The sequence below is a fragment of the Genypterus blacodes genome, unplaced genomic scaffold, assembly GCF_046128005.1.
Source record: "Genypterus blacodes isolate CSIRO-AG114 ecotype Tasmania unplaced genomic scaffold, CSIRO-AGI_Gbla_v1 ptg000032l_1, whole genome shotgun sequence".
Lineage (NCBI taxonomy): Eukaryota > Metazoa > Chordata > Actinopteri > Ophidiiformes > Ophidiidae > Genypterus > Genypterus blacodes.
The window spans coordinates 1,261,131-1,287,783 of record NW_027466845.1 but is presented as its reverse complement, the minus strand read 5'-3'; the positions used below and the strand labels follow the sequence as shown (position 1 = coordinate 1,287,783).

General features: G+C 46.5%; 3 protein-coding genes across 3 annotated transcripts; all 3 read right to left on the bottom strand.

Annotated features, from left to right (window-relative positions):
• Positions 1-781: 781 nt before the first annotated feature.
• guca1c (guanylate cyclase activator 1C) lies at positions 782-2,795 on the bottom strand. Its single transcript, XM_076146367.1, has 4 exons — positions 2,173-2,795; positions 1,697-1,846; positions 1,077-1,164; positions 782-975 (listed from the first exon to the last, which is right to left on the bottom strand). Exons 1-4 carry the CDS (start codon positions 2,365-2,367, stop codon positions 839-841), a joined length of 570 nt encoding a protein of 189 aa, XP_076002482.1. The 5' UTR covers positions 2,368-2,795; the 3' UTR covers positions 782-838.
• Positions 2,796-4,645: 1,850 nt separating this feature from the next.
• c15h3orf52 (chromosome 15 C3orf52 homolog) lies at positions 4,646-9,757 on the bottom strand. The gene is made up of 7 exons (XM_076145967.1): positions 9,332-9,757; positions 8,332-8,400; positions 6,938-7,018; positions 6,615-6,747; positions 6,369-6,529; positions 6,059-6,129; positions 4,646-5,506 (listed from the first exon to the last, which is right to left on the bottom strand). Exons 1-7 carry the CDS (start codon positions 9,389-9,391, stop codon positions 5,317-5,319), a joined length of 765 nt encoding a protein of 254 aa, XP_076002082.1. The 5' UTR covers positions 9,392-9,757; the 3' UTR covers positions 4,646-5,316.
• Positions 9,758-11,737: 1,980 nt separating this feature from the next.
• Positions 11,738-24,104, bottom strand: LOC142995223 (capZ-interacting protein). The gene is made up of 6 exons (XM_076146206.1): positions 23,922-24,104; positions 14,324-14,410; positions 14,112-14,180; positions 13,805-13,873; positions 12,703-12,942; positions 11,738-12,145 (listed from the first exon to the last, which is right to left on the bottom strand). The coding sequence occupies exons 1-6, from the start codon at positions 23,925-23,927 to the stop codon at positions 11,738-11,740; spliced, it is 879 nt and encodes a 292-aa protein (XP_076002321.1). The 5' UTR covers positions 23,928-24,104.
• Between the last annotated feature and the right edge of the window lie 2,549 nt (positions 24,105-26,653).

The window sequence follows — 26,653 nt, the reverse complement described above, 5'->3', positions numbered from 1 at the left end:
ACCGATGAAGGAGATTGAACCCAAGACCTCATACAAGTGAATCACATGTTCGCCTCTGAGCTGCAGCCCCATGTTCATGAGGAGGAACACAGACTTTGAGAATGTGAAGATCTGCCTTCAAATGAAACATTTCAGTGATTAAAGAGAGCGATTCTGGGCTTTGATGTTAATGAGTGACTGAGGCTGAGGCTCAGCCCTTTGCATGTGGGCTGAGCCTTTGAGCCCCAGCAGGATAAAGTCAGTGAGAGGAGACAGACGCCTCCTCTGAAGTTATGAGCCCAGCCCAGAAGCACAGAGCTATTTCCCCCACAAGATGGCGCCCCTGAGCACTGTCACTCATCAGGCGTCCAACCCACATTGATTATGAGTTTAAATGAGTTTGTGAGATGATTGCTGTCAAATGAAACTGAAAGATCCACACAGTGAATAATGCACTTTATTAGTTGTTAAGGCAACTTTTGAACAATTTTCAATTAACTACACAATGACAGCTACCATCCGACATCTACACAACCTATAGATCTTACACAGCAACTGCACAAAACAAGTAGAGAGTAGAAGGTCTGAGTAAGCATTGGAAGGTCCTCCTCTCACTGAGACCCGTGAACACATCACCTGAACACCAGCGAAGGACCGACGCGAGAGCACGAGCAGAGGGAGGAGGACGAATCCTCTGCTGCCCCCGTGACCCCTGGCAGCAGCCTGAGGTCACACATCTGTCCTGTCTGAGTCTCTCTTTCCTTCAACACCCCCTGGGTCTTAAACTCCACCAGACAGGAAGTGACCTCAGCTCTCCCTGTACAGTCCAGCTTGGAGTTTCTTTTGGCAGCTTGTCCGTTCAGTTAACGGTGTTCTGTCGTTGACCTTTGATGATGATTTCCAAGACGTTGGTGAGATCCATCATCTTGGCGAGCATGTCCATGATGTCGGGATGCTTCCTCGCGCCGCTGATGAACTCCTCCAGTGTCAACTCACCTGAACAAACAGTGCACATGAGCGAGGTAAGTGTGAGTCCTACTTCCACCAGACTGAGTGAAGTATGACCATCAGTACAAACACACAGACATGCTGCTCACCCTCTCTGTTGATGTCGATCCTCTCGTATATAAGCGTCACTATCTCCTCAGGGGGGATGTCATAAATCCTGGTGATGTCTTGAATCGCCTAACAGAACAGCAAATCAACCAACTAATTATTCAGTTAATTGAGTTCAGCAGTTAGTTAAAAGGGAATAATGACTATAAATACAATAATGTGCCTGCTGAATAACTATTAACCTGGAAATACGACCGCTATTACAACAAATACTCTCTCTTTGGTGACTATGGCAACAAGCATTTGACTCTGCAATGTCATGTTGATGAACAGAACGGACACAGTTTGTTTAGTGGACTGATTTCTGCCAGAAAATAGAGACTTTGCAGTGGTTTCTTCTCTTCACACCACAGAGGCTTTCATGTTATCTGAGGTAAGAATATGAAGTGATACTATAAGTCAGTGATTGAGGTTGGTCGTTCTGTATTTAGCCTCCAGATTAGACACCGGGCCTGCTGCTGGATTACAGGTCAAGTCTCATTCGCGGCCGTTTAAACTCTCTCTGCTGTAAGCTTTACACTTCACAGAATCGTCAGCTGATCCTTGTCCTTATGTGGGCCGAAGGTTGAGGATGAAATATTACAAGAAAACATTCCAGTACCTTAAATATCGTCTCCATTTCCTCCTTGTCGATTTTTCCGTTTCCATCCTGGTCAAAGAGCTTGAAGTACCACTTAAGTTTCTGGTTGATTTCTCCTTTCAGCAGTAAACTTATCGCTGCAATGTATTCAACAAAGTCGATGTAGCCGTCCTGCAAGAAGAAAGAGAAGGTGGGGATTTTGAACTTGTGTGTCGGACTTCTGCACTGACCTATGTCGTGCTGCTGCAACCTTAGAACATTTAATCCTCTCCTTAGCGCTCAAGTTCAGAAGTCACAGTGGCTCAGTCTCACTCTCTCTTCGCTCCTTTTCAACTATTCAACCTCTTCTTTTCTCATTTCTATTATCTAAAGTTGGATCCCATCATTTGTCTTGTAAATTCCTATCTTTACATTGCACACTTCTCACCAGGTCATCATCTAATCCAATCTATCTGCAGAGTGAAGGACATTGTCTGCAGAGGTTTGCATGTTCTTACCCCGTCCATGTCGAAGGTGAAGAAGACCTGGTCCACGTAGCTGCTGGCCTCCTCCGTCATGCCGTTCATGTCCAGCATAGTCTTGAGCTCAAAGAGCGTGATGAGCCCTGAGGGAGACTCCTTCATGAACTTGGTGTACCAGTGGTGCATGTCCTCCTCAAGGATGTCATCCAGGGTGGACGATTGGCCGCCCATGATTCCTCCAGAGGTCCGATCGCTTTGGTGTTCCAGCCAAAACTCGCCCAGACTCCCGCAGAAGGTCGGTAGAGAGACTCAGAGGCGAGAGAGGCTGGAGATCAAAGAGTCGTCCTGCCACTGAGTGAGACAGGACACCAATGACAGCCTCAGTCGTTAAGTCCCCCCGATGCCAAAAGGAGACATAACCCTTTAATTGGATCACTGCCGAAGCTTCCAAGAACCACAGGACATCCCTGACATGCAAACTCTGTATCTGACATGCAAGGGATGTTCAATCACCTGCTCTCATCTTTGATTTCCCCTCACGCCGACAAAAGTCAAGTCAAGTCAAGTCAACTTTCATTTATAGCCCAATATCACAAACAGTGTGTGAGGAAGTTTGACAGGAAATTCCTGACCCTCCCAAATCTCTCTAGGAAGGATCAGCTCTGCAGTTTGGGGTCAGCCATCTAAGCTTGACCTAAATGTGCCCACCCATAAGCTCGCTCGCCAAATTTGCCCACGAACTCCTGGGATTCCTCTGGGAATTCCCTCCGGATCCTCTTAAGCTCATGCTCATTCCATTATAGTGTCCATAACCTGGCACGGCTTAAGGACACCCCTGAGCTTCTTATCTTACATTAAATGTCATCCCCTGTTATACATATAGTCATAGATATTATGAAACCACGACACTCAATGTTGTACTCAAATATAATCAATAATGTTTATGTTGCATTGCACATTTGATTCTAAGGGGCTTTAGTGGGAGAGTTTCAGTATTTTAGAAACACATATTATCTGCAGCAAACATTTAGTAATGACAGATATGTGGGTATTGGACTTGTAGCTTGGACTGCATTTGAATTGAATATAAATGAATGAATGAATAAATGAATGATAACTTATGATAACTGTGGCCTCAGGTTTCCACTTTTAACCTTGAGGCTTAAAATAAACACAGCGTCAGCCTCACTGCTCTACTTCACCCTGACATCACTTTGAAGGAAGCACCACTTAGTCTCACACTCTGAAGGAATGGAAAAGAAAACAGACTCTGTTCATTTCCCTCAGCAGGTTAGGACACAAATATTAGGCTTAGTTTACACTGAAGGTGATAGTAGTGTTGGTAAAGTACGTTAGGATTCCATGATCACTGCTCCTCCCAAGTTTAAAACACATGTAAAGGTTTGTTCTTCAGTTCACTGCCCCCTTTTCAAGGCCAACAATCCAACAATGTGCTCAAAATAACCCAAACACTTCCAAGTTGACAACATCATGGTGACGCAGCAGCATGTGTGTGTGTGTGTGTCTGTGTGAGGCAGTAAAGCCTGTTCTTGCTCTTTTGACTGAGTCTATAAGAGTACACAAAGCCATGGTCATTCCATAGAATTGATTAATCCTTGTTAAAGCAGGACTGCTGACCTCTGGCTGACCTACTTAATGAGACTAAACAGCAGTCAGGCTAAACCAACCAGGCACTCACAACCTGACATTTTAGAACATCTGTCTTTTGATTATTAACAAATGTGAAAGCAGGAATCAACAGGTGAGGACACGAGGGACAGAGGATCTGTGTGAGCCTATCAGATGGACAGACGGCACACAGAAGGTTCCCCTCTGCTGCCAGGATCTGTTTCTACAGCCAAATGCCTGCCAAATAAAAAATAAACAGTTCGCTATAACTCAACAGAACATTTAAAGAGACAAAAACCGAAAATAGCAGTATTAAACAGCTAAACTGGTACAAATGTAGTTTCCAGACTGTAACTAACTGAATCAAGCACTAACTATTAACCATCTGGTGAATGAGTAGCAATCAGCCCAACAGCATTAATCAGTGAGCATCGAGCCAAACTCCACAAGAAAATGCATGCTAGGTTCCAGAGACAAACTGCAGCAGCCTGTGTTCACTCCTTCACTCCCACTCAACACCTGGGCTCACACTGGCCTTAGGGGTTTGGCGCCCCCTGTGGACCGGAGACGGTATGGCTGCTGTTCTGGCCTGCAGCTCAAGACAACAAACCGCCCATCAAAGCAAACACACACACACACACAAACACACACAGACACACACACACAGACCCAGACACGAGCAGCGTAGAACGTTTCAAACATAAACAGCCGGGAAGCAACAAGAACCGTTCAGATCATTAAAATAGGTAAAAGTAGAAGTAAACACAAGGATTTGACCAAAATAAACACACAGAGTACATGATCATGGGGAGACCACGGAGCCCCAAGACCTCACACACGCACACACTACTCACACACGCACACACTACTCACACACGGATGATGTAATATAGAAATAGACTTTATTTAGTGTATTGTTGTGGTACTGCCCTGAGCCCTGGTGCCTGTCTGCAGTCTGTAGTGCAAAAACCTTCAGGTGCAAAGGTCACCGCTGATTTCCATGTAGCGTCTCCACGCAAACAGCATGTTTTCATTTGTAAATGAATGAGGCTGTAAAATGGCACAAACATACAACACAAAATGCAAAAACAGAGACATTTGCACATTCAAACACACACACACACGTCTCATTTGGCCACAGGGTTTTTCCTCCTTCTGTAATAACAACAAACACAATCAACATCTGGCAGTGAATCCACATAATTCCAGTGACATTTACAGAATACCTGATATTTATACTTCACAATCATTCCAAAGCACAGTCATGGGTGTTAAATCTTAAATATAATGGTGTAAAAGTGTTCATAACATGTCTGAGAGCTGAGAACAGTCCGGTTAAGCTCATTGAACACATCATACAGTGATATCAGCCCCGTGTCCTCTGTGTGAGTGTGACTGTGGTCATATAGCTTCCTGTAGTGTCATATGATATGTACACACTCACCGGAGACACACACAGCTAGAGTTGCGGCTTTTCAACACCCACAGAACCGCTGCTGTTCCCGTGTCAATATGTTTCAGGACATCACACGCAGTCTGATTGGTTAACGTTTATCCGTAAAACATGTTTAGAGAAAGCGGATCGATGTACTCGGGTCCTGCATCGTCCGTCTCCTGGTCGTAGAGAAACTGTCTGAACACGTTGAACACCATCTCTCTGCTCAGCGTGAACTTCAGCAGCTCTTTGTGCTCCACAGGCATCAGGAACCTCAGTCTGTACTCGGCGATGACCGATCCGTTTCTGCATGGAGTCAAACAGAAACAGGTTTCAGAATGTAGAATCTAAAGAGGGTTAATACTTGAAGCTACACTGTGGCTTTAATGCTCATTACAAACCACAACAAACAGCTGTTAGATCAGAGTTTGGTCAGACGGTGGCACCAGAGGACAGAACAAATGGTTCCCACAAATTAAAGAGCTCAACATCTACAATATACAACAATCCTGTTTATTATGTGTCTACAAAAAAGTGTTTTACTATATCCTATTACTGTAATAGGCTGCTGAATTGTTCACCACGAAAATAGTCTGCTGGCTCTTTGTATTTTGAGCAATCATGTCAAGAATAAGTGCAGATTATGACCTGCTGGTGGATGAAAGGTGTCAGGGGAGTAGTTAGGAGCCATGAAAGTCCCTATAAAATGTCACGCTGGAGTTGTTCCACACTAAACTACAGCTGTGGGAGTGACTGACAACTTTATGCTGTGACAAAAGGCTGAAGCCGATGTGTTTATGAGGCGCGGGAGGAGTGAATGTGACCCTGTGGCGACGTCCCTCTGCGCCGTGTGTTTACCTGAAGCCGTAGATTTCCGCGGTGGAGAAGTATCGGCCCAGAGCAGGGGAGGATCTGTAGAGGTCAGCCAGCTGGTTGGTTGGGTGGGGCAGGTTCAAACAAGCAGACGGTGAACAGGTTTGGCTGATACTTTGCTACTTTCACTCTGACTGCTGTGTTCTTCTGATCATGTAATGTACCTCAGACAGAAAGGATTTGTTTTCCAGGTATAGAGGATTAAAGAAGTGATTACCAAACCAACTGTCATTCACTAAACCAGAGTAAAACACAGAAATAGTAGTTTTAAACAGAAATAGATCCTAAACCAGACCTTTTCTTGAAGTTCACTGGCGAGTGCTCGGCTTTGATTGGACGACGGAGACAGAAGCTCCTCTGTGAAGATCTGATTGGTCAGCTGGAACGTCCCGTTGGCAAACAGCGGCACTTGAAACATCGCTGCGTCAAACTTCTCGTCTTTGTCATCGTAGATCACTGCTCGAAACGCAAAAAGTGTCAATCAAAACCACAGGTTGAGCGCTCGTCAGTCTGAGATGTGTACGGTTGTGAGAAGGTTTACCTGTGGACAAGTAGAGCGCGAGGCCGAGCCCAAAGGCGAAGAAGAAGAAGATGAAGACGATGATCATCCACAGTTTGACTTTCCAGAAGACAAACTCATTCAGCTCTCCTCTGATTTGGCTCACCGGGTTTATCTACAAGTGTTGAGAGATTAAAAGGAATTGAATGAACGACACAAAACTACTGCAGCACACTTTAAAGAAACATTCCACTTCCTTGACTGGAAGGATCCTCGTCGTGCGGAAAGAGGAAATGCAGCAAATCTTACTCAAAACACAGAAATACAACACATTTTCTAGAGTTCATAGCAGGAAGCCTCCCTACCTCTCTCTGCGTACATGCAGCTTCCATTTCAACCTCCACTATCTGTCCAGAAGGTCTCGACTGGCCGTTACAACCAGCAGGCTGTGAAAACAAGCACACCAACCATCAACAACCATCTGAGATACTGAGTCACCGTCCACAGAATGAAAGAATCCTCCCTTTACTGGAAGGAGGAAACACGTTGGTGTTGACCAACCAAGTTCCCTGGAGAGCAGAAACCAGTTTTTCTAAAGTAGTTGTGGTCGTGCCAGTGTTTCTTCCTGTCAGCTGAGACAGATGAACACATGGCACTAACAGACTGTATGAGAGCAGGAATAAGAGCAGTATTGTTTCTTTAATAGAGTTTCAAATTAAAGACCTTAATGGGATTCATTAGACGGCAGCACTTCATTAATTTGTCCAAAACTAATCTCCTAAAATAACCCTGAGCCAAACTTCATGATGGAGCACTCGGGGGGTTTGTGATGGACGGTGATGTCACATATCACGTCAAGTCATCACATGTTTGACTCTGCCTGGGAAACTGTATTGCGCATTAATAAGGAGAAAAGTCACAAGGTCATGAAGGGGCAGAATAAAGGAACTGAGGTCATATCTGAACCTGAACCACTTCCTCACACTCCAGATGACATAACATCATTTTATAATTTTCTATAAAGGGACATATAACGGAACATGAAGGAAGTGGTGGTTCTTGATGTCCAGCAAACAGTTGTCAGGCAAACTGCAGTAGCGTCTTTATCTCTTTCTTGTAGTGAAGCCAGTTCTCTGTCATACAGTTTTGGAATGTTTAGAGTGCTCAGAAGAACATACACTGGATTGAGAGCCTGGGTGAAGCTTCTAAATCCCCCACAGGTGAAAAGCCAGAAGACCATCCTATCATTTTGCCTTGTATTAAATTGCCGGCTCCCATCGTTCACCTAAAAGCGACCAACACATGACTAATACAGTCAGGTTCTCATGTCATGTCAGGCTTCCTTGTTTCACTTCAACTCAGTAAACAACTTACAAACACTATGAGGTGAAACATAAGAATGTCCTGTAGAGGCTTTTTCTTTTGCTCCTTTAGTTCAACTCGCATATTAAACTGTGATCAACGATGAAGAACAAAACAAATATCTGGTAAACATGACACATTAACACAACATTGTCCTTCCTTACGAGTTGACAAGGATAAAAACCTGGCTCTGCATCAGCCAGGAACATATTTAGTCTGGAGTCTGCCTATTGTCCTCCTGACACTGTCTGGCATTTCTCAAATGTCAATTTTACAATAATTAATGCAGAAATATGTTCATGTTTTTATTTTAATCACAGTTTTCATTGTGTTGTATCTTATAGTGTTGGAACAGCTTTATCAGTACCAAACTGATGTGTGGCTGGTTGAAGCTCACCAATAAGCCCTTTGTCTCTCCTGAGGTAGAGGCATTGTGGGCCACACCGTTTCCATTCTGTGCTCTCACCTATAAGAACAGACAAAGATTAGAGTTACTTACACAGAAGAGCAAGGTCTCTAGCAGAATTGAAATATCTAGCATTTATTTATATATTGCAGGAAACTAGACAATGGCTACAACATTCCTGGGAAATTCCTATGTGGATTTATAGAACAGTCATGCCTGGATTATCAACAGGACAAGTGGGATAGAAGATCATAAACATGGACATTCATGGACCCAAAGAGACACTGTTACACTCGGTTTACAACACCTATCCAATCTAATCTGAAGATGTCGTCCTGGCAGGTAAAACTAGAAAGAAAAAGGAGATCAGGTCTAGAAACAACAGGGTTCAACAACAGTTCAAGAGAGTTCCTGATCTGATACTGAACTGGGGCCCTCAAATAGCTGCTGCTGGCTGCTTTCATGTGGGACTAAGGTCATGGACAATGGAACAGGTCAAAGTAGGGGAGGATTTATTGTCAAACTAACTTTTATGTCTCCTTGTGCTCTGTGTACTCAGTGAGTACTGGAATGGATCAAATGTAAACAGTAGGAAATGCTGGTTCGCACCTGACCAGCATGTCTCTTGTATGTCGACTGTGAGAGTTAAGTTGCCTACAATACAAAGTTCAGGCAACTAATTATCATTTTAATTACTGATTCATCGAATTAGTTTGTTTATTAGTCTATTAGTCTAGAAAATATTGTAAAAAAAACAAGTTGTCAACAGAGTCTAAAGTGAGTTTTTAATCTAATTTGGTCCTGCAAATATTTGGATATATTGGTTGATCCATATTTTTCTTAATTGGTGGTATTATGGTAACTTATCTTGAGAACTTATGAATGGAGGTGTGGACTTATAACAAGACCAACGCCAAACTTAACTTTTACATTCTAATCTTAACATAAACATACAGAATGTGACTCAGTTAAATAAGTGAAAGTAACTCACTCTGTCTGGAGAAGCAGCAGCTCCATCGTGTCCGTTCCTGTGTAAAGGGCGCAGCTCCATGTCGCCAGTGGATGTGACAGAACACTGACGGAATGACTCATTAAAGGACTGGGACTCCCCGGAGTTCAAACCCGGAACTTCACTTTACAGCCCATCGACAAATAAAGTCACTAAATAATAGACTAAACTTTCCGCGGGACCCTAAACGTCCCAAAACAGCGACGATACCACCAGCAAAAACCTGTCGTCTCGTGTTGCGTTTACGTGACAAAAGGAGCAGAAGAACGCGTCTGCCTCTTGCTCCCTTCCTCTCTCAGGTGAGTTTACTCAAGTTTCGCTGCCGCAGACTTTGGGAGGCGTCGTCAAGAACGGAAAGACGCACCGGGGGGAGGAAACCTTCAGCGACATGGCGGAGTTACACCGTAAACACGACATGAACCGAGACAGTGACTGTAACGTTTACTGTCACCGGTTGAATGCGAATTAACGCAAAATAAACACTTAACTGAGGGCGAGCTGTCCGTAACGCATGTAAACAGTATGTAAATTTATTTCAGCTATATGCAACTACCAAATGTTTTTTTCTGTTAAGGGTTTATAGTGAAAGTATGTATTTTTTTTATTGACATTTCCCTCTGGTTTGGTGGCTTTTCTCTCTTTTCAGGGGCGTTCCTGACACATTTGGTGCTCGGGGCAAAGCTCCTGGGTTTAGTTATTATGGCTTAGTTAAGAGGAAGACTTTGGACATATTTGCATTCCCCTCATTCCATCTGCATGCCATTACAAGTCAAATGAAAGGACTTTGACATTTACATACAGAAGATTTTTTGACTCTGTTTGTCTTAAAAGGTTGCCATAGTGACAAAAATAAGAATCCAAACCTGTAACATATACTTCTTTTAATACAAAGGAAGCTCTTTGTTTTCTTACATTTCTGTGCATAAATGGACCTGAGCTGCTCCACAGTAGCATTGTAATGAAGGTCTATTGTAATATATACAAAATCAAAAGAAGGCAAAAGCCCAAGTCCACGAGAAATCTAGTCAAGCAAAGAATATACGAGTGCTTTGGTTTGATCCCAAACACATTTCAGATATCAGCTTGCATACACCGACTGTAACATTTGATGCTTCTGTCTTTGGTCAAACTGCTTTTATTTCCCTGTGAGCACCAGAGACTCCTGACATGGAAGTGCATTATAAATGGTTCTGCCAAGTCTGGTCCTCCAAGTACCAGAAAAAAGGTCACAAAAAGTCAACAACATGAAGCAAATTGGCCTCAAACTTGGATTATTTACCAATGTGATGCTTATGTCCAGCTGCGTCTCTGATCAGAGGACTCGGGGGTCAGATGTACGTACATGAAACACGCAGGGAATATCAGTGTGTGCTCAGAATTTGCTTAAAGCCAAAGTCTAATTTACTAAAGGTGCAGCTAATGAGGCAGTGAGCAAACATGCCAGCCGACTCATGGCATTTGGCGTGGGAATGAGAGCTGAGAGATGGAGGCTGTCCCACATGCAGCCCACAGCAAGCACGGAAAATGGAAGATAATCATAATCCAGTGATAATAAAATAGAAATACTAATCAATGAAGTAACAAAACAATAAAACGTTTCAATTTCAGCTGCTTAAAAACTGGATTTGGGCGTCTCTTCCTCATGAAATCCATACAATCATCACAGACTGCCTGCACATTCATGGTTTCTGTGTGTTTCTCTGACAGAAGGCGAGACGAGCAGTGTGTGAGTACGGCCTGTGGCTCCAATAACGCTGGAAAACTAGAAATAAAGATTCTCTCAGCCAGGCGTGTATCAATGTGTCCGTCATGCTGCAATTACTGCTGCGATTATTACAGGAAAGCAGAATTCTCACAACATCTTCTCTAATTTGCACCTCTTCCTCCAAGGCAGAGAAACTCCAGCGCTGCAGAATTGATCCCTGTTGATTGCGTGAGACTCACATTAAGTCAACAGAATAAGTACTCTCTTAAATAGGCATGAATGAGACACGAGCACCTGGTGATGACTCGTGGCGCCGACATGCTACATGCTCCTCCAGGTCCCTGCGCCTGTTTGAGACTTTACACGCAGATCTTTGTCCCTAACAAATCAGCAAAAGGCTTCGTACATCTGACCCTCAGTTTGAATATTGACCCCCAAAGTCTTTCCATGTGTCTCCAGTGTTCATAGACCTGTTCTACAGACGACCAGGAGAGGGCGACAGAGAAAACAACACCACTTCAAATAGAGCAGGTACATAGAAATGGAAGAAATGAACTCTTCCAGTCGAGAGTTCTCTTATTCAAAGCACAGAATAACTTATTCATATATTTGGTTTCGTCCTTGTGTGTAAACATTCACAGTTCACATCCTGTCCTGTCCTCTTCCTCCTCCTGCACCTCCCTCTACTCCTCTCCCGTCTTGCCGTCGCCCTCTTTCCCCTCTGCAGGGTGAGACTCTGAAAGCTGCCCGTCCTCCTCCGGACCGCTTGAGGCCCGGCCCTCCTCTGCTGCCTGCTCCTTCTCCTGACGCCCCCTGCTGTCAGGAGCGTTCTCCCCCTCCTCCCCCTCAGCCCCCTCCTCCTCCATTTGTTCACAGTCCCTCTCCTGCGCCTCCTCAGTGTCTTTCACACTGTTGTCCTCCCTGGATTCTGCCTCCTCAGCCGGGTCGTCGGACACCTGGTCTCTGTCCCCGTTCTCCTTTGGGCTGTACTGTTCACATGATGACAGATCCAAGGCTCCGCCCTCGTCTCCGGCTGAGCGCCTGTGCTGTCTGGAAGGCGGGCGTCTCTTGAATGACAGCCGAGGACGAGTCTGTGTGGGGAGGAAGAGGAAACATTAGGCTTTAAATAAGGAGGATAGCTGAATCGGGCTGGATGTCAGACACTTTGACTTTAATAGAGTTCATTAAAGATGCAGTCTGTGATCAGAAGTCATCATCAGGGTCACCGCACTGTAAAAATGTAAACCAGCGGATAAGTTAGTACAGTTTGTATGGTTAAAGGCTCTAATCAGGATCTGCGTGAGTGCACTGCACTAAAGGCTCCCCGGGGCCTAAAGGAGAACTGGGCTAAGTGGATTACATCGTCAATCCCCTGCTCTGCTCCGCTCCTGCAACCAGGGGCGCCGTCCTTATCCCAGCCATGACGCCAACAAAACGCACGATGCAGAACGCCACGTGTCCGGCCGTGACGTCACTCGGCTCAATCAGCCAATGGCGTGAGGGAGGAACTCTGCAGGACCTCGTGTTCTTTGACCCGAGCCCGCATGCGGAGACGGAACACAGCCAACATTGAAGAGACTTTACAGCTCAGATGGGAAACCTGCCTCAGGAGGTGTAGAGGTCTAACAAAGTGAACATGTAGTGTTACCTTGTTGATGCTGGGCAGCGTGTTGCCCTCAGGAGGGTTCTGGAAGCTGACGGGCTCCTCCTCTTCACTGGACTGCAGTGCTGGGTGCAGGCCGGGGCTCCTGGGACTCACCGGGCTCACGGGGCTTATGGGGCTCATGGGGCTGCAGGGCGCCACGGGCGACGGCGGCGCGGGCTGCTGCTTGGCCTCAGGGGATTTGGGTGAAGGCAGCAGAGAGGTGGGCGACAGGGAAAGGTTGGCCTGCAGGGAGGGGGAAGAGGGGGAGAGACGGTCATCCTGAAGCCCACAAACTACAGCGTGATAGCAGTTCAATCATTACTACAGTTGATATCTATGATAGAAGATAACGACTGGAGGAGAAGCCTGAGATCCTCACTGAGCATTCAAACCAAACTCATTCTATCAACAATACCATACAGAGAGATGCAGAAAACGTTTTTGATTCATTTTCTTTTGAGTTCAAGGTTTCAGAGGGAATAGAAACTGGATCGGCAGCAGGAAGCAGCTGAAGCTCGCCCTGTTCTAAAGTGACAAATGCAAATGAAAAGCTTTGAAAATCTTAGTATTTCTATTCAAAAAGATTCTGTTTGCAAGGTTTCTTCTGGAAAGTGCACTTTATAACGCTCTACTATTATAAATAAAGTCCTTTTGATCGTTACCACACAGGTTTGCAGATGCAGTTCTTCCTGCTTACACCAGTCACTTCACTCAAGAGCTAAACTACCTTAAAGTGCCGCAGGAGGCCAAAACCGTGGCCCCGCGTACAGCAGAGAGTCCTACCTGCACCGGGGAGAAGACGAAGAGGGAGAAGCGGCAGCCCTTCTGTCCCATGGCTGCCCGCTGTGTGAGCCACTGCAGGGACGCGCCCACTTAAACCCTCAGATCCCCCTGATCCCCATCAGCTCATTAATCTGGACCAATTGCGCAACGAGCCAAGGCACACATGCACGAGCAGTAACGTCCACTGAACAGCAGGGGGCAGTCATGACTTAGAGGTTGCAGACTTGCTCCAGTGTTGCTGTGCAGTGACGCCTCATCTGGGAGCGTAGAGTTGCTTTATTTGCTCATTTCTTTTTACGTAACAGACTCAAGATGAACTCACCTGCAACTTCTCGATGATGGCCGAGTTCCTGGTCTTGATCTTAAAGGGCTTTGGAGAGACGTTGGGTTTCTGCAGGAGGACAGAATCACACCAGAGAGTTAATGACAGTGTGAGGTTTGTTTCCCTGGACTTCAGCTCAGAGCCATTAAAGCCTTCACACACACACACACACACACACACCTGCTTTCTAATAACCAATAATGTGTCAAATATGCAAAAACACACTGGTGAACATTTACACTAAACTGATTCTTGGCTTCCTTTGGAGTCCCTGAAGAAGAGAATAGGAACTAAAGTGTTCTCTTACATCTGATTCCTCATTGTCGTCTTTGGGCTTCTGCAGCTTGAGGGAACATGGAGGTCGTCTGAAGGGCGACTGTTAGAGCAACACAGGACAAAGACACAAAATCTGTCATCAAGCAGCCCCGTGTGTGTGTGTGTGTGTGTGTGTGTGTGTGTGTATTAAATTCAAGTCAGTCAGTATTTTGTGTATTCTTGTCCGTTCATCAGATGCGTCACCTCGTCATGGGAGTTGGGCATGGGTATCGCGTGACCTTTGAACCTTCCAGCCAGCTCGGCCACAGACGGCTTGGATGGAGGATCCTTCTGCAGGAGGAGAAGGAGAATGCTGGTGAGTACATGTATGTTACACACACACACACACACACGCGCTTACGTCACGTTCCTGCATGACCTTCCCTTCTCTCACTTCCTGCCCGAGCGAGCCAGCAGAGGCACTCGTCTGTGATAAATTATGCAGTCTGACTTCCTGCTCATGCATTTTTCACAACGCACAGAATTATTTTTGCATTAACAATCGCACACAATCGCACTTAACAGCTGAGATGCACGACAAACCCTCAGTGAAGTAAACATCCCACATCAACTTTGTTTTTTTTCTTGTGTTTTCTTCTCATATTTGCTTGTTTTTAAAGAATAGAGTCATAATAAAGGGCTGCTGTATAACATATAGATTAGGAGAGTTAATGAGGAGAATAAGCTTAAATTTTGTGCGTTGTGTTCTGATGAAGGTCGCAGCTGTCGTCGTGTTTGCCTGCATGTCTGTGTTCAGTGATCGCAGGTTCCAATCCCCTTTTGTTCACGTTTGGATCAGGCATTGTACCTTTAAGCAAACGCTGCCACACTGGAGTTCTCTTACGCTTTCACATCTCAAACTCTGCCACAGCGACCTTGAGCTGTGAGCGGAGAATGAACGCGATGAAAGCTTCTCCTGGCTCAAGGTTAGGCCTCACAAAGCCTTTTAGCTGAAGGAAGCCAGGAACAATGACCTGCATTTACATCTCATCTGGGTTTATCTGATATCAAATGTAGCGTTTGTTGGTTTTTAAGTGGAATTCTTTGAAGCAGCTGCTGTTCAGCCTCGTGGGAGTGAATGACGTCATCAAGGTGAGCGAGGGCCTGGTAGAGAAACACGACACACACTGATCTCCTTCTTCTTCTACTTCTTCTTCTTCTTCTTCTTCTGACGTCTTTGAGGAAGGAAGGATCGTTTCACTTCCCTCTGATCTCAGACAGAGTTTTGAAACGCAGCAGGAAGCAACAAAACAAAACAAGAGCCTGTGTGGTTGTGGGTGTCCAGGATGGGGAGCTGCTGTCTGCTGGTCTGGCCTGTGTGTGTGTGTGTGTGTGTGTGTGTGTGTGGAGGCTCACAGCTGGTCAGCATCAGCCTGCAGCCTGTGACAGCCCAGACCTCCGTCCTCGCTCCGTTATCACGCTCGGCCCCTTTGCTCTCCGGCTCTCCCTGCGTTCCCAGGACGATTGATAAACTTTCCTCCTCCGCTCGACTCTTTGACGACATGAACTCACCGCTCGTATCTGAGGCCGCGCCGATAAGACGCCCAGGCTGGAATGTGTGTGTGTGTGTGTGTCTGTGTGTGTGTGACTTTAAAAAACAAAAATAGCATCATTACTGGATTTCCTCTGGTCCTGTGTTCAGTGACTTTGTGGCAAATGTACATGTTTACTTGTTTACTTGTTTACATGTTTCTATGTTTCTATGTTTACATGTTTACGGGCACTGGATCTTGACTTGAGTCTCTCTGTGCTGCAGATGGCATCTTAGAGTTCTGGCTCCTTCTTCTCTTCCTTCTTTCATTCTTTCCTTCCTCATTTCTCCCTTTGTTCTTCTTTTCTGGTCTCAGTCCCCAGAGTTTTCCACTTCGCATGAAAACTAAACCCTTGTTCTCAAGCTCTTTTACTTTTTATACACATAAGCATATTCCTCTGCTAATTTTAGCTGAGCTCACACACACACACACACACACACACACACACACACACACACACACACACACACACACACACACACACACACACACACACACACACACACACACACACACACACACACACACACACACACACATAATTGCTGTAGTAAACACACTCTCAGCATCACCACCGCCCACTCAGGTTTACTTTACACACCGATGTTCACGTTTCAGAGTTTGTCTCGTTCAGTCGTTCATGCTCAGCAGGTCGGACTGTGGGAGAAGAACGACATCAGAGGCTGAGAATGTTCAGATCGATGCAGAGAAGCATGCAGACGTCAACCTTTACATCTTTCTCACACTCTTATCTGTCATCAGGAGTCTCTCTCTCTCTCCCTCTCTCTCTCTCTTTGGGCGTGCATGCTCCGCTTCCTCCCTCTCACTTTGAGCCGTCGCCCGTGGAAATGCGCATCTACGCACAACCCTGAAGCCTTCACACATACACACGTTGCACCCCTGTTCTCCACATGACCTCACATCACCCAAGAACCGATTACAGCATCGTCCCGGCCGCCGCGTCCTGATCCCCCCGGCCCCGCCCCCCTCAGCCCCCGGCCCCCTTTTCCTGAGCGCTCCCCTCTCATCTGTGATAAACACTAATCACCAGGGACCACCCACCCACCCACCCACCCCCGCGCTATTATTTCGCAACCTCCTAATTGTTTAACTCTTTCCTGCCCTACGAAAACAAACGCCTCCTTCAGGTCGAGGGCTTTCTGTCGGCAGAGGAAGTGGGGCTTTGTTTGTCTAAATCGCCGCTCGCTGATTTTCTGAGAGAACAAAATCGATGTTCCCTGGAGGAGCGTAAACACCCAGAGAGTTACTCTTCCTCCCAACAGATGGATTCACACCAAAATAAAGTTTGGAGAGGAGATAGCGGAGTGAGAACATCGTGTTTCTGTGTTTACGGGAAGCCAAAATGACAAGAAACAGAGTCAGAATAACTCCAAAGGCCACGGCGGCTTTCTAACTATCGGACAAACTTTTCCACTATTAGAAGTCGTTTGCAATTCATGAGTCTCCTTCCTCGCTTCTCCTCCTCCTCCTCACTGCCGCTCTTATCTTTAATGAGCAGAAACCCAAAGCTCCTCCGTGCAGAAGGAAAATAACTTCAGACTTAATGCAAATACCTTCACGCCCTTAGAATGACACAGAGGATCACACGCTGCCAAGGCATTACTCACAATGTACACACACACACACACACACACACACACACACACAGGGGCACTTTACATTATGCAGAGTTAACACAGAACACATGTCTGCATATATCTAGATGTATATTTCACTCTGGTATAGTTCATGGTAAGAATTTAACACAATAACAAATTAAATAGCAATAAGCGCATTAAAATGTTCCAGTGTGTGTTTAGATTGAATTTGTGTTAAATGTTCCCTAAAGACTCACAGAGAAATAACGCAATAACAGCTTAAAAAGATGAGCCGTTCTTATTTCACTGAACCGCACACGACCTTGAGTTTGGTACCGGTCAGTCAGCTGGGACCCCTGAGTGGGAAACATGGGTCTGCTGCAGGGAGAGAGGCAGGAGAGAAACGCTATTTCTGAAGCAACCAGGCCTGGGAAAAAAGCCTCAGAGAAGTGAGTGAGAGAGGGAGAGAGGGAGAGGGAGAGAGAGGGAGACGGAGAGAGAGACGGAGAGAGAGGGAGAGAGGGAGAGACGGAGAGAGAGAGAGAGAGAGAGAGAGATCTGTAACCCCTCGGCCCTCAGAGAGAGCAGCAGAGTCCCCGGACACACACGTCCTCAGTTGGATCACACAGCAGTCACATGTCTAAACAAGGGGACCAGCGCCGCCCGACACACACACGTACGTGGAGCTTCTCCAAAAATGGGCCCGAAACACAGCGACCGCCTTTTTGTGACCTCCGACTTCCCGGGAAACTCCCCCTGATTAAGCTCCGAGTCGGGATGGGACGCAATCAAACACATTTTTGTAACTTTGCAAAAACAGGAACTTTGCCACCGTGTGATGAGAAAGTCCACTTGTGCTTGTGGTGAAATTCTCTCACGCAGAAGAGAAAGGAGGGAGAGGAGGAGGGAGGGAAAGGAGAAGAGAGGAAGAGGAGGGAGGGAGAGGATGTGGTATTGCTGGTTTGAATCTCGAGACAAATCAATGGCAATTTAGCAGCTTTTTCATTTTCAGAAACTCGTCCATATGATTGACAGCTGCGGCTCTTTTACCCCAAACAAACCGGACCTGATTGATTCCGGTTTCATCTTTAAGCACAGTCACCTCACTGCGGTTCTCAACGTGTGTGACCGGGCACATGACAGGAGAGAGACTCTGCAGATCTGTGACGGTTTCATCCAGACAGGGTCTCGTTCTCCAGCCTGTGGACGGAGACATGAGACTTCCTGTCTGAGACGCAGAGAGAGAACATGGAGCCTGTTGTCTTCTTCCTCTGCTCCCTCTTCTTCCTCTGCTCCCGTGATTCCTCTGATTCCCGTGATTCCCAGAGGCAGGGAGAAGGAACACGTGCTATCAGCCTGTGGGCCTCGGTGGAGGAGAAAAGGGGGGGGCGTGTAATCTTCATCACAGAGCTGATGAAGATGCTGTCTGGCTCGTGGTCTTTAACCCTTTCATGGGCTCAACAAAACAAGAACGACCCTGGATCCTCGTGAGTCCAAAAGCTGTGAGAGTCAAACAGCTGCTCAGTGAGCTCTGTAGGTCTGATGGTGGTGGCTCTCACACCTGGGCGTGTCCCCTCAGGGTGGGGGGGTGGGGGGGGGGCAGGGGGGGTCTCCACAGTGGGAGTCTGGTCCTGCTTACACTTGTTCGCCTCTTACAGAGCAGACGGGCAGCTTCTCACTCGCTCGCCTCTTCCAGGAAAACATGATGTGTGTGTTTTTGGACGGGCACTCATCTGAATATCTCACTTTTCCACTGCGCTCACTGTGGGCTCTGTGTGTGTGTGTGTGTGTGTGTGTGTGAGAGGAGAAGTGCGATGTAAGAGGGGCCTCATTCAGACGGATGAGGTAAATGGGCGCTCTTCAACGAGCTGCTGCCGCCGCAGCCGCTTCAAAGGAAGTGGGCGGCGGCGCGAGCAGAGAGCACAGAGTCGCACTATAGGAATATGAAATGAAGAAATAAGCATCCGGAGAGAAGGAACGCAAAGTGCAAAGCAGTAAAAAACAGAGAACAGAGAGCTTTAGATGAGGAAGACGACAAGAAGAGCGAGTGAAGCGGGAAAACAACTGAAGGCCTGAAGCTGAAACGCAGGAGCGCTTCTCTCCACAGAGCCGAGCACGTCTCTGGAATGCACCGACGCGTTTCCACACCGGAGCGACTCCGGGTGCGACGCCAGGGGTCTACAGATGTTGCGCAATGGGAAAGGCAGGGAGCGGAGAGCCGAGGCTGAAGGATGAGCGAAGATGTTTAAAGATATGTTAATAAAGAGCTGAAAACACAAAGTACTTCCTGCTCGGGCTCACGGGGGAGAAGCCAGCAGATCTGCAGAGCTGCAGAGCTGCAGCCGTCACAGGGACACAAACCATCTGGACGCCGGATCAGAGGAGTGTGGGACGCGGACGCAGACGGACACTCACACACACACACACACACGCATATGCGCACGCGCACGCATACACACACACACACACACACACACACACACACACACACACACACACACACACACACACACACACACACACACACACACACACACACACACACACACACACACACACACAGCTCCTATCCCGCAGCCCCCTGAGCACGACTTCGTATGGCAAAGATGGAGTTAAGCATGCGTTGCCTTGGTAACGTGGCAGCTACGAGAGACCAAATCACAGAAACCGTTTAGGTTCACACTCGTGTTGCTCTTCGTCTCAGTCAGCAGTCAGAGTTTGTTTCGTAACGACACTTCTCTTTGCTACACACACTGTTCACACGATATGTTGCGTAATCACAGGATGAAGAGCAGCTGGTTGTGATGTTTACATGCAGGAACACACTCATCTACAACTGCATAATATCACTGTTACACCGAGTGAACACACTACATTACTCACATCGTGTGTGTGTGTGTGTGTGTGTGTGTGTGTGTGTGTGTGTGTCTGTGTGTGTGTGAGGGAAGAATTATCAATCTTATGGCAGTGTTATCAAGGTTTTGCTCCTTCACACAGTAGTAATGTGGCACAGACAATTCACAAAGGGAGAGGAGCAAAGATGGAGCGCCACTTTCTCCTCCCGTCTCGGCTTGAGGCCAAGTGAGCTGGGCGAGTGTTTGGGGAGTCGCGGCCTGCGTGGGTTCTCTTCCTGCTGCTGGAGGTTCACAGTAAATCAAGTCACGTTTCTGCTGCCTGCTTTCCCTCCCTCGCTTTTCTCTAAACTCGACACCGGCAGTATGTTTGTCAGGTTTTGTACCGACAACCTCCGACGCGCTTTGACGAGCCGCAGATGTCACTGGAGACTCGGGCTTCCTCTCAGACTCAACGTCTCGGATCTCCTCAGCTCATCTCGTAAACTTTGTCACGCTTCCGACATTTACATGAAATCTCGAGCTATTTTTATTTCAGTCGATCTACAGAACAACGTTTAGCTGCTAACCTACATCCATCTCCTCACGATGTCTCTGAGAGGGACAGGTTTGTGTTCAGATCTCAGTGTCCGTGTCCCGTATCTCTGCAGCTCCGACCCTGCCTATCTCTCTGCCCCACTGGGTCCTCGTGACCTCAGCTGTGGGGGGGGTCAGGGTCTGACAGGGTTTCATCTCTGGGCACAGCAGGACTCGGGAGATAAAGAGATCATGGCAGGAAACAGACTTCATGAAACTCTGCCCACAGCGTTTGAAGGAAATGAGGTCACAAAGCGGTTGATTGACGATTACATGCAGACATAAACCAACAAGCTGTAACTTTTTAGCGTTGCGGGCCGAGTTTGCACTTTGTGTCTTCAGCATGAACGTCCTTTTCATCTGTGACATCCAGCTGAAACACTATGGCCCATAATCCCACAGCCTGAGGGCCACAGAAAGCTGCCAGACCAGAAGTTTGTCCACTTTAGCGCCGCCTCCTCAAAGAAGTGAAGAATGAACTACAGGATGATGAACGATTCAATTCACAAAAACACTTTCACTTCTAGTCCCAGTACCTTTTTCTCTACATGCCGCTCTACATTCCCCGGTGTCAGAGTTTCACCTTCAGCTAAGTGTGTGTGTGTTTGACATTCATGCGTGGGACAAACGGTCCATCCTGCGCGGGAACACGTGAGGCTCCGTGTGCGCAGCGAGCAAACACCTCAGGCTGCAGCTGACAATGTCCAGGTTTAACTGCACTTTAATCCCACTGATGCTTTTATTGTCCCGTTTCATGGTCGCACAAAGCATCAAAGGATGATACTTCCTGTCGCGGCACTCCCAGCAAAGAAGAAGAAGAAGAAGAGAAGGAGTTCCTGTGTTATTGCTGTAACTTTACTATGGATTACATCATAAACATGCACACCATATGGTTGGAGATCGCATAACTGTACACACTCCTCCAGCTGGAAGACCTCAGAGGAAAACCCAACCCCCGCCCTTCACTCCTACACACACACACACACACAAATGTCTGCAAACACAATTTCCAGTTTGTCCACTTCGCTCCCAAAATACTCCAACACAGGAAACACAAAACTGAAGACTTTCCACTTGTCACACTTTGTTGCCAAGACCACAGAAAATATGAACGTCATGGCAACGCAAGTGAAGATCATTTGCCTGATTGGTCCGTCTGAAGTGTCTGATCAAAGGAGACGGATGAGGAGGCTGATTGGTTGTTTGTAGCTCTTTGGTTTCCTCTGCACTTTGCTCTGTTAGGTGATTAGTTGATTCGCCTCATTGTGTTGTGTTGTGTTGTGTTGTGTTGCGTTGTGTTGTTTGTTAGATGCAGAGCCGCCTGCGTGTGTAAACCTGCATGAAGCCGCATGTTGTGTCCACACCTTCAGGCTCGCTTGAAGCCGCCGGTGTGAATCAATATTTGCAAACCATTCACACATCGGCTTAAACAAGATGAACGCTGATCGACACACACAACAGGTGGAGATCAACCAAGACGACCAGGCTGATTGGGAACAGCCACAGACGAAAGTGAGAGAGGCTGTAAAACCGCTCGATGTGCCGAGATGAGTGTGTGTGTGTGTCCTGTATGAGTGTGTGTCCTCTCAGAAACAATAACATGCTATTAGGCTTCACACAAGCAGCCCACACACACACACACACACACACACACACACACACACACACACTGAGTCTCACTGTACTGCTGCTCTTTGTGGTCTTCCATGTTTCAGCCTCTAACCAGCCGACCGACTGACTGATGAGCTCCGTCCTGCACAGAAACATCAACATGACTCGTTCCTGCACGCATGTCAGACCTCAGTATGACAGAGCGAAGCCTCCTATCAGGCGGATGAATGCAGCTTGCGGCCTTCAGGGAGGCGGCAGATCCGTGTTTGTACAAAGTTACACCCTGTCTGCTTTGGGAAACTGTTCCAGCCAAGCAACTCGGACCTGCAGCTAGTCTCCACTCGCTGGAGGTGAGGAAGACTTTTAAAGCCGGATTCTACCGTTGAAAATCATCTTATCGACCTTTAAGTCGACGAAGGTCACTAAGTGTTTTCTTCGTAGCTGTGCCTGGCATCGCTCTCATGAGACAAAGGCCGACAAGAAAGCAGAGGAAGTCCCAGTGAGCGAGCGGCTGAGATAAGAGAGAGTCCGATCAGATCTCACTGCTGCTGCAAAGAACGACGCCACCTACAGGCCGCCTTCGCCCCACATGTTTCACCACTCGAGTGCAGTTTAATGGTTTGGCTCTCAGCTTTATTTGAAAGCAACTTTGCTCCGCTGTGTGAGAAAGTTGGTAAATCTGCACAGAGAGCCCCCTTTCTCCTAATTTAGCCTCTGAATCCTGTTATTCTACATCTGAACTAGGCTGCTCTCTCATCCTGAAGGTATATAAGTAAATAAGTATATAAGTGTGTGTGTGTGTGTGTGTGTGTGTCGTACAGCTGTAGGTTGGTCTCTCTCTCTAGTCGGTGGAGAAAAACAGGCGTTTCTCTTATTCGCCACATGACATTAAACGCTCTAGGACGTCGTAAGAAGTCTGAGGGCAGAGCTCTGAGCTTTGCGAGGAGGAGGAGGAGGAGGAGGAGGAGGAGGAGGCCACAAACCTGCGAGCAAAGCCTGCAGGAAAAACATGTGTGTGGAAAGAGAGCGAGCAGGCTGAAAGCAGCCGGTCAAACAGCCTGAAAGTGGGCAAACAGGCAGTTTGACTCAGGGAAAGGGGAAGCCAGACACACACACGCGCTGAGTGCAGGACGTATGGAAAATAAAATATCAAAATGCAAAGTAAGTTAGCAGTGACTTCTGCTCCTCATTTATCTCTGCAGACACATGACAGATGTCATGACTTCCTGTCTCTCACGCTGTGGTTACTTGTTACCAAGTCATCACCAAAAAACCTACAAACCATATCAGACAAACAACTGTGTGTGTGTGTGTGTGTGTGTGTGTGTGTGTGTGTGTGTGTGAGAGAGAGAGAGAGAGTGTTATATGACAGAAATTAATAAGAAATATATTTTAAAAATAAGCTTAAAGTTTGTGGTGAGTGTTGCATTCAGGATATAAGAGTATACAATGTTTACGTTTAGTATGTGAAGGAAAACATGTTTAGAAACGCCCAATAATGTAACATATAACTTCAATGTAACGCGAATCCTCAGTTAATTCCGTTAGCTCCGATTCCAAACACCTGATAAAGAGTAAATGTAACGTTAGAACAAATAGAATTAAAGAGTATAAACATAAACAGTCCCGTTACCTCCATCCTGAACGCGACACAGCTCGTCTCCTCCTGTCTTCTCCTCTGAAGCACTGAACTTCTCCCTCTCGGAGTGTGTGAGGAGTAGAAGTGTGTGTTTGTTGGTGTGGCGTGTGTGTGTGGCGCAGAAGTGTGTGTGTATGTGTGTATGAAGCCTCGTGGAGGAGCAGAGGACGCAACTTTCAGCCTTTTCTACTCCGCTGTCAAGCTAGCGCAAGGGAAATACCACTAGCTCTGATGACCTTCAAAATAAAATAAAAGGCAGTTTGACGCTGTATGGAGGGCAACTTGTAAGACACACGCACACACACAAAATTGAAATTACGAGTTTAAACACAAGCATCTATGTTCTTCAAGGTGAAAACAAGAACAATAAGAAACATTTGTATAGACGCGGCTACGTTTTTCACTTGTATTTTGAAGGGATAATTTAATTCCTTCTGGTCAATTCTGTCATCCTGTCAAGCTTGACTCCGCAGTCACAGAGGAGGAACAACACCAGCGACACAATCACACCAGCTATAAACTCTACAGACCCTCTGTGAGCGTTTATAAGAGTTACTGCCACATGTCGTCACTTCTCATAACCCTAAAATGAGCTAAATTAATAAATAGCTTGGACTTTCAGATTTTGACTCTTGACTTTTCAGGGTTATTCCCGGATTTCCCAGTAATTCCCAGGATGTTGCAGTTCAACATAGTGGGGGGTTATTTCTGTCTTTCCTATGTAATTCCAAACATTTCATGGGTGCAGTGTCTCATTCCTTTGTCACTCCAGGGACTCACGTGATGTGACTGAGCTTCCTACACTGAAACATGCTGCTGTCTGCTGCCATTTAGAAAAATCAAGCTTCAACATTACATTCTGGGGCAGCTCCCTGAGAAGACGAATGAGATTTAAAACGTTCTCGTAAAGTGAAGTCACACAAGAGGGAAGTAGAAGAAAAAAGGGAATAAGAAACTCGCCAATACAAGTTTGCTTTGACAGATTCACACTTTGCTGCTGTTCAGATTGTTTTAAAGACAAACTCTATTTCCACTTCTCTCATTTTCCTGTAAGACACGTCCAAGCCAGTCACACCTGCCGAACATGTCAATGTTACCATCAGGTACATATTAGTCATTTATTAGTATTATTATTATAACGTGTCATCAGGCTGGTGATGAAGGGAGGGCGGTGACTTTGCTCACACGGAGGCCTGGATGGAGGAGAATCGGCGGTTTGTGGTGGAAATGTAGAGAAGCTGACTAATGGATTGGCTTCTAGCTCACCAACAACACGCCACACGCCCACGGCCATGTTGTATCCCCACTGGACCTTTATGAAGCTGGAACTGAATCATGTCAAATGTTCATGACGCTGCAAAGAAATTCAAACATATTAAGAATTTCCCCTCTCTATACCAGGCTCATAACTTATCAATCAACCCCCATAAACATGATATTAAACTATGAATATGGTTACAATTGCTCCATTACTCATAGACATAATGACATAATTATATATACATCACCTCGTCAACACTTTGAGAAGAAAGCGTTGATTTGAGGATGTAAACATGTTCACGTCTTCAGACAGCAGCAGATAGATGATGAATCTGCTTCTCAAATGAAGGGAAAATTGTTCATTTGGAGAAGGAAACAGCTCATTTACTTCCTGCAATATGCTTCATTAAACAAAGGAAGTTGTTTAGGTTCAGACGACGATGTGACAAAGCGTTTTGTAAATGATGCTTATTATCTTTATTACTGCCGTTGGCGTTTTGCTGTCATCCAGCTGTGACGGCAAAACGCCGCACGAGTCTGACCTCAGCTGGAAGTGTGACCTGCACACACACACACCTCACACACCTCCTTACGTGATCATCGACTGTGCAGGTTGAGCTCGCTGCCTGTTCAGGGTGGGAAAAGCTTTACAGAGGGAGGAAAGAGACACTGGGGACGCTGGGAAGCATTGGGAAAGCAGCCAACGACCTCTGGGAAAGGCTCCGACCCCGCTGTGACCCCCAACACAAGCTGGATGGATTTGGAACTGAGCAGAAAACATCATGAACTCCAGAAACTTGGATTATCCCACAGAAGAAGGTGACCCCCCACCCCCAGGTTCCTTCCAGAATGAGACGGTCTACAGCTCAAAGGTCTCAAAGGTCAGCATTCAGTTGAAAAACCTCTGAAACAACAACAAGGAAGAATTTAAGAGTTAAAAGAACACAATTGGGACTTTGAAAGTTAATCCACTCCAGCTGGATGGTGATTTTTGAATGGCTCCTATACATCTCCCCCCACAATGCACCGGGGCTGTGATTATCCACTCATGCAATCTGTATTGTGATATTACGAGAATTTCACCCACAACACTAAAATCTGATTACACATTCATTCATACTTTACAATACATATGTGTTGTTCCCGCTCCAGTTAAAACCTTTCCACTTTATTGCCGTCTCACAAAGCACTTCTATGAATCGCACAATGAGCACTTGTAGCCGCTCAGGTACGGACAAAGGCGGCGAGGTTACGCCCCTAAAATCAGCCGAGAGCCACGGAAAGTTTGGACCAACAAAGCAGATGAAGGGCAAACATCCTCAAAGGCAAAGAACACACTGGCTGTGTTTTCTGTCGTGTTGTCGCCGGCCTCTCGTCTCTCTGCAGGGTGCATCTGTCAGGGTGTCGAGAGCACCTTATGTTGATCAACAGGGGCCGGAGGAGAGGAGACACACAGACAAGTTTTG